We start from the raw sequence: 8639 nt of genomic DNA, 5'->3' as shown, positions 1-8639 counted from the left end.
AAAGACAAGCCAAGCATTCACACCCCAGACCACTCAATACCAGCATTGTCTCCAATCCATCTTTCATAAGGGGGTTTCGAGGAGGGGGAGGGGATGAAGAGAGGAGAGAAAATAAATCTTTTTAGTCCTACAGCAGAGAGTGCAGGAGAGAGAAGGGTGAGCAAGATGCGAGTCTGAGAAGCCATTTACCAGGAATATTTTCTCTGAAATCAACTTTGGTTTTTAATCTGGGTCCAGTATCAAGTTTCTTGCCTTTTACCTTCCTTACCCCATCTTCCAGACTGGACTGCGGTCCCCTGCCCCCGGGCTCTCCCTCTCTTTCTTGCCCTGGGTTTGTCAAAGTCTGCCTCTCTCCTTCCCTTCCTTTTTTCCTTTTTCCCCTCCTTCGTCTCTGGACCCCCACCCCCATCCCGCCCTTCTTCAATAGCTTTAAATTCCCCTGCTCCCTGCGCTCTTGCACAGTACCTCTGAGCCCCACTCCCTGTTCTTAAGGAAATCAGCCAGGCCTCAGATGGAGCTGTTGTCCTGACAACCCACAGGCGCATCAGGCTTTCATTGAGGCTGGCTGTTGCTGAAGGGGGCAGTTGTGCAAAGCAAGGGGCCACGCCGTGGGGAGGGGGAGGGGATGACTTGGAGGGGCTGTTGGCAACCAGCAGGGTAGGGGGGAGGTGCTGAGTAGTGAGGGAGCCAGGGGCTGGAGGCAGAAACAGGAAAGGGAGGAGGGGGAGAGAGACTCCAGGCTGCTTCTGCGGCTGCTGCGTGGCTGTTTCTTTACACTCACTGGCAGACGCGGGCCGGCTCCCTCCCGCCTGGGAAAGTGGGTTACCGAGAGAAGGCGCTCAGCTCCGCGCTGGCAGAGGAGCATCCAGCCACAGAGAGACCAGGGAAGCACCGCTGCATTTGGCAGTCTCCTCTGCATCTTTTTAAGAGGGTTTTTTTTTTTTTTTTTTTTTTTTTTAATTCGTGCGGTCCTTTTACAAATTTTGTTCCTTCGACTTTCTCCCTCTCCCCCGCTTGGGTTTTTAGGAGGGCTTTGTTAAGTCTTAGAGGGAAGAGAGACTGAGCGAGGGGAAGAGAGAGGCTAAGTGGGAAGGAGCACAAACTGCAACGCTGAGCGCCCCGTCCGTGGAGCCCTCTCTCCGCGGAGCAGCGCGCCCTCCGGAGCCCAGCGCGGACCGACTCGGCGTGGCCACCATGGTCGGGCGAGTGCAGCCGGATCGGAAACAGTTGCCGCTGGTCCTACTGAGATTGCTTTGCCTTCTCCCCACAGGACTGCCCGTTCGCAGCGTGGATTTTAATCGAGGCACGGACAACATCACCGTGAGGCAGGGGGACACGGCCATCCTCAGGTAGGGCTTTCCGGCAACTTTTCTGCCGCGCGTGTCCGTGTGTGTGTGTGTGTGTGTGTGTGTGTGTGTGTAGTATATATGTGAGTGCCTGATCTCCATGCTGCAGGCTTGTGGTGTGTGTGTGTGTCTGTGTGTGTGTGTATTGCTATCACTGCGTGGTGGACTTACAGCCAACAAAATTCAAGGGAATTCTGGTCCCTGTCAAGGGCCAGTGGTGCTGGTGGAATGTGGTTTGATTCTTTAGACTTGTCTCTGGTCATGGAAGCCTAACTTCACTTATGGCATTAAGTGGCATTTGGACAGTATTCTTGCTTTTGTAGTTGCTGGTGTTTTGCACTTTAGAGTTGTGTTGAGGTTCCTTAATTCACAAAGAAGAGTTGTTGGATGATAGCTGTCAAAGAGTGGTACATATACTGCATTCTCCTGGTCCCTCCCGTGTGTGTGTGTGTGTGTGTGTGTGTGTGTGTGTGTGTGTGTGTCTGCACGCACATCAAAACTCTCTCGTGCTGTCCTAGCAGTAGTTCTGATGGAAGACTTTTTTGTAAAGATCTTCTAATTGACAGTGAGAGCAATAAATCAATCTTAGAACTTTGGTTGGTTGCTGAGCCTTTTCTGGAATGTGGGTAGAAATCAACACAAGAATGAAGAGAAGAGGAAAGGGATTTTGCCTAGTTGCTGGCGTTTAAGACTAGAACTGTTAAGCTCAGAGGTTGGGCAAGAATTAACGTGGCATAAAATGAATATCTCAAATTGATTATTGACTTCAAAGTCTTATTTCGTGCAGCTCTGCCAAACTCTGAAATATAATTCGGGATTAAAATTTAGAAAGGAGAAGTCCAAAGTCCTTGGGAGTTTGACCCCTGTGAGGGACAGTGAGCTGGAGAGATTCAAATGGCACCTAGTCATAATTCCATCCCTAAGAAGCACCACACTTCTTTTCCTGTGTCTCTCTTTTTCCACCCCCCTTTCTCTCCAGCTTTCCTTCAATTTTCTGGCAGATAATAATAATAATAAAAAAGAAAAAAACAGTAAGGAGGAAAACACTGTCCTTGGAGATCTTTTAAAATCTCATTTCCTCTAAATAAAATGACCCAGTGTCGGTTTGTCTGTCTAGCTAATATTGCTGGCAGTGGCAATAAAAAACAGTATGCGATAGAAAATAAACCTCTAATCTGTGTGCAAGGAGCTGATAGTGCATAAACCCTGGGGCATCAGGGAGCAGTTCTGTAGCAGAGCTGCAGACAACAGCAAAGTTTTCTCTTCTTTTCTCAGAAATAAATTTGGTTGGCTGTCACTGAGTGTCCTGCTTTGGGATCTCTGGCCTTGTTAGAGAGGAAAGTGTGTGGTGTCGTGTGTGTCTGCGTGTGTCATGTGTATTGTGTCTGTGCTGTTCCAGATTGTAAAAAGTAAGAGGATGCTAATGTGTTAAGTGCTCCTTTCTTCATTTCCTGAGCACTGGGTAATTATGAATCCCAAAGATCCTACTATCCAAAGCAGATTTTTCCTTGTAGCACTCTAGCCTTGTAAACCTACATGGTGATTTATCCACATGGAGTAATAAGATTTATAGAGTAATTTATCTGTTTGCAAAGGGATTTGGACATAATGCAGAAAATGTTTTTGCAAACACACAAGCATGCCATCTCAACTGCTTGCATTCGTATTCCTAACCTCTTTAACTCTTTACTAGGGAAGCACTCTATGTTGATTTATGGTATCCCTAGAAATATTTTTTTGAGAGTATAAGGCTGAATGTAAAAGTAAATATTGCAGATATAGAAGGTTTTATTGAAATGTTTGTGAACTAAGGTCTTTCTAAGTCAACGTCACCTATATCTTAAATCATAGTAATTTAAGAGTTAAATGAGCATGGAATTGTTAATTCAGAAAAATAAAGGTATCCCTATACTTTTACCTACTTGGACAGAAGTTCATGTATAGGAGAGGTGGTTTATAATGGCATAGATGTGTAATCTGTATACCAGCAATTTATTTATATATATATATATATATATTTATGTATATATATCTATCTGTATACCAGCAATTTATTTCTGTATATATATATATATATATATACAGAAATAAATATATATATTTCAGAAGAAATGGAGTTTTTACAGGATACTCTGTTAGTAGACATTATAGCGTGAAAAAGGAGGTGGTAACAAATTGGAAATAAATAAATATAGAAGGAGTTATTCCCTGGGAAAGAGAAGACAAACAGAGCATGTAAATAAGGCACCTATGAGAGTCTATTGCTTGCAGAGCCCTCACCTAACATGCCCTCTTTTTCATTTCCTCTGCCTTGGACAAGGCTCTATTTTGGGGTAGGTAGAACTCTATCAGAGGGAACTATGGGAGAGTTCCCTTTGTTTTCTTAGCTGACCTTCTTCTCAATCTCTTTAACTGAATCCAATAAGCTTTGTAGGTCAGTTTCCTGGTGAAGAATGGTGTTCTTGCTTTCTGTTTACAAGTTCAGCCTGGGAAAGGCATGCTTCCACTTTATTGGTGACATTTGCTGGGAGTGTAGCCTCCAGGGGAGGAGAGGAAGGAGAACTTGATTCATTGGAAGCCACAGTAGATGTTTGGCACAGAGAAAGTGAAATGGCAAAGAGAGAAAAGTCCTCTCTCATTGAGTTTGTGGCCCTGAATAATCTGAAATGGTTAGAAGAGACAAGGGAGGTTTGTCCTTCTGGTGGTCTAGGGACAGAGTTTGTTCGGCTTGTCTCCAACACATTTGCCTTTGCTGCTTCACTTCCACGAAACAAGTGTTTTTTTCAGGAATTAATGATCATTTCTGTGTAATTACAGTCTTTGATATAATTGTGCATCATGACAGGAAGGTATACTTTAGTCGTGCTGGTCACTTTCTACCATTTTGAAAAAGAATAAAGACAGCAGAAATATGGCGACAGAACTTGAAGGAAAGAGAGAGCTTGGCATGTGCATAGTTAACCTTATTATGTCTCAGAGAAAAATCTAGATCTTTATGAGGAATTGTATAAACAGCTACTGAAAACCACTTCCCAAGATCAAAGCATGATCAACAACCAGTAGCAGCAACATCTCTCCATGTGCTCCTATTGGGCTCCTTCCTTGGAGGAATGAACCAGAAACTACACTTACATTTGCATACACAGGAAAGTATGCAGCAAACCTATCCATAAGATTTTACTGAAGATGAATATTCAGGTGTTTCTTCACAAGCATACACCTTCCTCACTGTCACACCCAGAAGAATTGCCTTTCACTAATTACTGGGCACATTTCCAGCACTGCTTCTTTCTTTGTTTTTTTTTTTTTGTTTTGTTTTTTGTTTTTTTTTTTCTTGAGACAGGGTCTCACTATGCAGTTCAGGCTGGCCTTGAGCTCACTTTGTAGACCAGGCTGGTCTCAAACTCACAAAGATCCTGCTGCCTCAGCCTCCCAAGTACTGGGATTACAGATTGTGCACCACCACACCCAACTAAGCACCACTTCTTTCAACCCTCTAGACATGCACACTGACAACAGTGAGATTTTTCTTCATGCTTAATCTTGATGGAGTATGACCAAGTAACTTTCTTGGTAAGTCAAAGATAAATGGAAATGGCAATATTCCAAACAAAGCTTTAAAATTTAGTCTTTAATGGTTTCACTGATCATATTTTCAATATCTGTGACATATAGAAAGATATTACAAAATACGTTAGCTCAAAGAATAATACTGTTTACATAATGTGTTATCATATATCTGTTCTTAAAGTTACTTTGTCAATATTATATATGCATATATATTTGCGCTTATAAGTGTATTTATAATAAAATGCAAGGGCTTCATACTATTCTGATTCTAAATATTCTAAATTTGAAATATTAGAAGTTTTATTACATGATTCTGATGTTTATAGGGGAATTATAATACTTTCTGTGATGATGACTTTTTTTCCTTTTAATTGTTATTAGTACATGTTTGAAGTACATAATTGCTTACATTGATTTTGAGGAGTATATACATGCACATAACACATCTATAAACACACATATTAAGCATCAGACATTTTCAAAGACAATAAGTATAAAAGTAAAAGATAATTTCTAGTTTTTCCAAATTTTCAAACTCCCCTTTGTTTCTAATCCAAGCAGGGGAAAGAGAAGAAATAACAAATGCAGTATGTGATTATTTGAAAATAGCATATAAATTTTCTGTATAAATTTCAAGGGAAAAGAATGGTTTCTCTTCTATAAGGCATCTGGAATTCCTACGTTCACTGAGAAGGTGTCAACACTTAAACAAACTCCTGACACAATATGTGGTTTCCTACTCCTTATAATTCACTATTTGAAAACAAATGTTATGTGTCTACAAGTGGAGTTTCTCCCAGTTATGACGTTTCATTTATTTGGTAGCTAAACCACTAAAGACAATCTAGATGTATTGGTTATTACTGATACTTTAAGGGTAATCCATTGGCCATAATATCCATTATTCAATATGTGTAGTAAATAATATGACATAGCATCCTATATTTCATCTAGGCATATAGCATCTTATGTACATTTTATTAAAGAATATTTATGCACCTATGAATTATATCTTTCTTTGGCGTTTCTGGCCTGAGTAACACAGTGGGCAAATCTCATGAGACAAATACAAATTGTGGTTATATTTCTATCCTGTAGAAGACATAAGTATAAATACATAAACACGCAGTTCATAGGCAAGGCGATTTTCCTGTGCTGTATAGCCTGACTTCAGAAGAATTATTTGTAGAATTGTGCAGAGAACAGGCAATGCTAATGACTCATCCACTAAGTCAGTTGGTGAGTGTTAGGCATTTGTATTTCTCAGTCGTGGTCCCACATAATGGTGAACTCAGGCCAAAAAGGATTAGTGTATTTCGTGGTCTCTGAGCACTCCAAGAACAAACAGCTGTGACTTACCTGATAGGAAGTTGCCTGAATGTGCTGGTCTCTCTCCCTGTCATCACCTGAGCCTGAGAGATACCTCTCTCTCAGGACATTATCTATTGCTTAGAGGCATCTGTCCTGTTCTCTGAATCTCCTTGCCTGGTGGTTTGTAAGACTAGAAAATCTGGGCTCTATATTTGGATCTATCTTTGTATGCTATGACTTTGAGCAAATCCCTGAATTATTTTGAGCTGCAGTTTCATTTACTAAGTGGTGAAACTATTTTAGTTACTCTGCAAGGTTGTTTTAAGAAGCTCACAAGAGGTAAAGTAGGAAAGTTTGTTGAATTGTAAAGTGCTACACAGGCATAAAGTATCTGTATCTTCCCAGTAATGTGCAGTCCAGTTGTTTGAACTTAAGTGATAAAACCTCCGGAGTTTCTAATTCGGTCTGTCTCCAGTGGGGTCTGAGAATTTGCATTTCTAACACTTCCTCAAGTGATGCTAATATTATAAGTCTGGGCCACACTTGGGGAAACACTCTTGCTACTGTACGTGCTGTTCACAGATGGACTATGACCCAGGTACTTGTTATGAATCAAAATGTCAGGGTTTATCTGGCTATTATAGAATCTGCATATTAACAAGTGATTCATAAACGCATCAAGTTGGAAAAGCACTGATTTAGACAGTTCACAAGCATGGCTATACAGTACCATCAGCTAAGAGCATTTTGAAAATACCAAAGCCACATATTCCTCATACAGAGATTCTCATTTGGTTTGTTTGAGGAACGTTGTGCTTAGGTTATGTCTTGCTTTTTGATAATACCAATGTGTACCCAGGAAAGAGAGCCACCACTTTACTCGGTGAGGAATCTCTTTCACAAGTAATTTTCAGGGTAATGCTTAATGGATACGCAGTGTAAATTTAATCTTGAATAGTTTGAGAAATATGCCAATAGCCAAAATGGTTCAAATTCAGTTGGGAAAGAGGAAAGAGATTACAATAAGTCCATTTTTAAATTACATGTTCATATCACTACAATGTAATTGAAAATGCAGTGACTTTATTTTAATATGGATACAGCTTATATACTGTCTATTGAAATAGCATTAAATTTGATTCGTTGAAGCTGTTCCACTGTGTCTCTTTCTTATTTGGGTTTTGTAAGACATGAGAAAGTTCCAAGTTCATGGGTTTTGTTTTTGTTAACTTACTGTTATCTCTAAAACAGATAATAGACAATAGTTAGACAAGAAAATATTTCCAGTGTTAATTTATCAAACAAGTCTCACTTTGTATACTTATGTTTCCACATATATCAATATATAATTTGTAAAATAATTCTACTTGTAGAATTCCTGTCACCTTTACATAATGTTCAATCTTCAGTTGAAACTTATAGACGAGCCTTTGTGTCTTAAGTGAAGAGTTCACGAAGGCTATAGTAAGATCAGAATGCTCAATAACTAGTCAGAGACCAAGATATAACAACATGAAATATTTTACTCTATTAAATGAGGATGAATGACAACTCCCTGGTTTACAACCCAAGTTACTTTATGTTCAAATGAGATCCTGTGTAAATGAGTGTTTTATAAAGTATAAAATGCTATGAAATATAAGTTCTAAAAAGAATATTGTCTATTTAGAACAGGTAGTGATTTTAGAGAATTAGAAAATGCAGTAAAATGACATATCCTTATTCCTATCATTCATGCTGGTCTTTTTCTCCAAGATGTGTTCATCATTTCAAGTCCTTTAAGTCAGAAGTACTTTGGAACAGAGTTGCGTTTCTTAATAGGAGTGCAGCAAGTAAATGCTTCTTTGTAGTTTTCTGTAATTAAAGCATAATCTCAAGTTAATGTGATTAACCTTCACAAAATAAAACCCTTAACTTCAGGCTTTGTTAATTGCGGTGGGAAAAACACATAGAGATTTAGAGTAGGAAAGACCTTGAACACTAGGCACTCACCAGCTCGTTCATGCCTAGATCTGGTTATCTGAGTAAGTGCTTTGAAGATAACAACATGTGCTACAATAACCATTGTTCATTTCCTATCACCTTGTTTTGAAATTCTGTATCTTTCTATTGTTTTTATATTATTTCTTTGTTTTTGTTATTTTGTTTTTTAAAAAGTAAAAAAAAATTAAATTAAATTTATAATTCTGAAAAAGTAAAATAATGTAACTGAGGAAAGCTAAATTTAGTTGTTTGCTCAAAAACTTGAGTGGTTGAGCACTAAGACTTGTGTCACTTAATTCTCAGTGCCTAGAACAATGGAGATTATTTCCTTGTTTTTCATTTTCTCTCATGCTATACCATTTTTAAATTACATCCCCAAATATGAGAAAATGTTCCTTCTTTTCTCCTTTCTTCTGCCTTCTCCTCCCC

At 39.3% G+C, this 8639-nt stretch overlaps 1 protein-coding gene across 2 annotated transcripts in view; it reads left to right on the top strand.

Moving 5' to 3' along the window:
• The first annotated feature begins 574 nt into the window (after positions 1–574).
• Positions 575–8639, top strand: part of Lsamp (limbic system-associated membrane protein) — a 604798-nt gene continuing 596733 nt past the window's right edge. The window contains exon 1 of one of the 2 annotated variants that reach the window (XM_005386425.2): positions 575–1349. In XM_005386425.2, coding sequence (XP_005386482.1) covers positions 1195–1349 — 155 coding nt within the window. In that variant the 5' untranslated portion in view covers positions 575–1194. The remainder of the gene's footprint in view (positions 1350–8639) is intronic. The other variant, XM_005386426.2, reaches the window with a different exon arrangement.

This window comes from Chinchilla lanigera, unplaced genomic scaffold, assembly GCF_000276665.1.
Source record: "Chinchilla lanigera isolate Chin_1 unplaced genomic scaffold, ChiLan1.0 scaffold00026, whole genome shotgun sequence".
In the NCBI taxonomy this organism is placed as follows: domain Eukaryota; kingdom Metazoa; phylum Chordata; class Mammalia; order Rodentia; family Chinchillidae; genus Chinchilla; species Chinchilla lanigera.
This window is presented reverse-complemented; position numbering and strand designations above follow the sequence as displayed.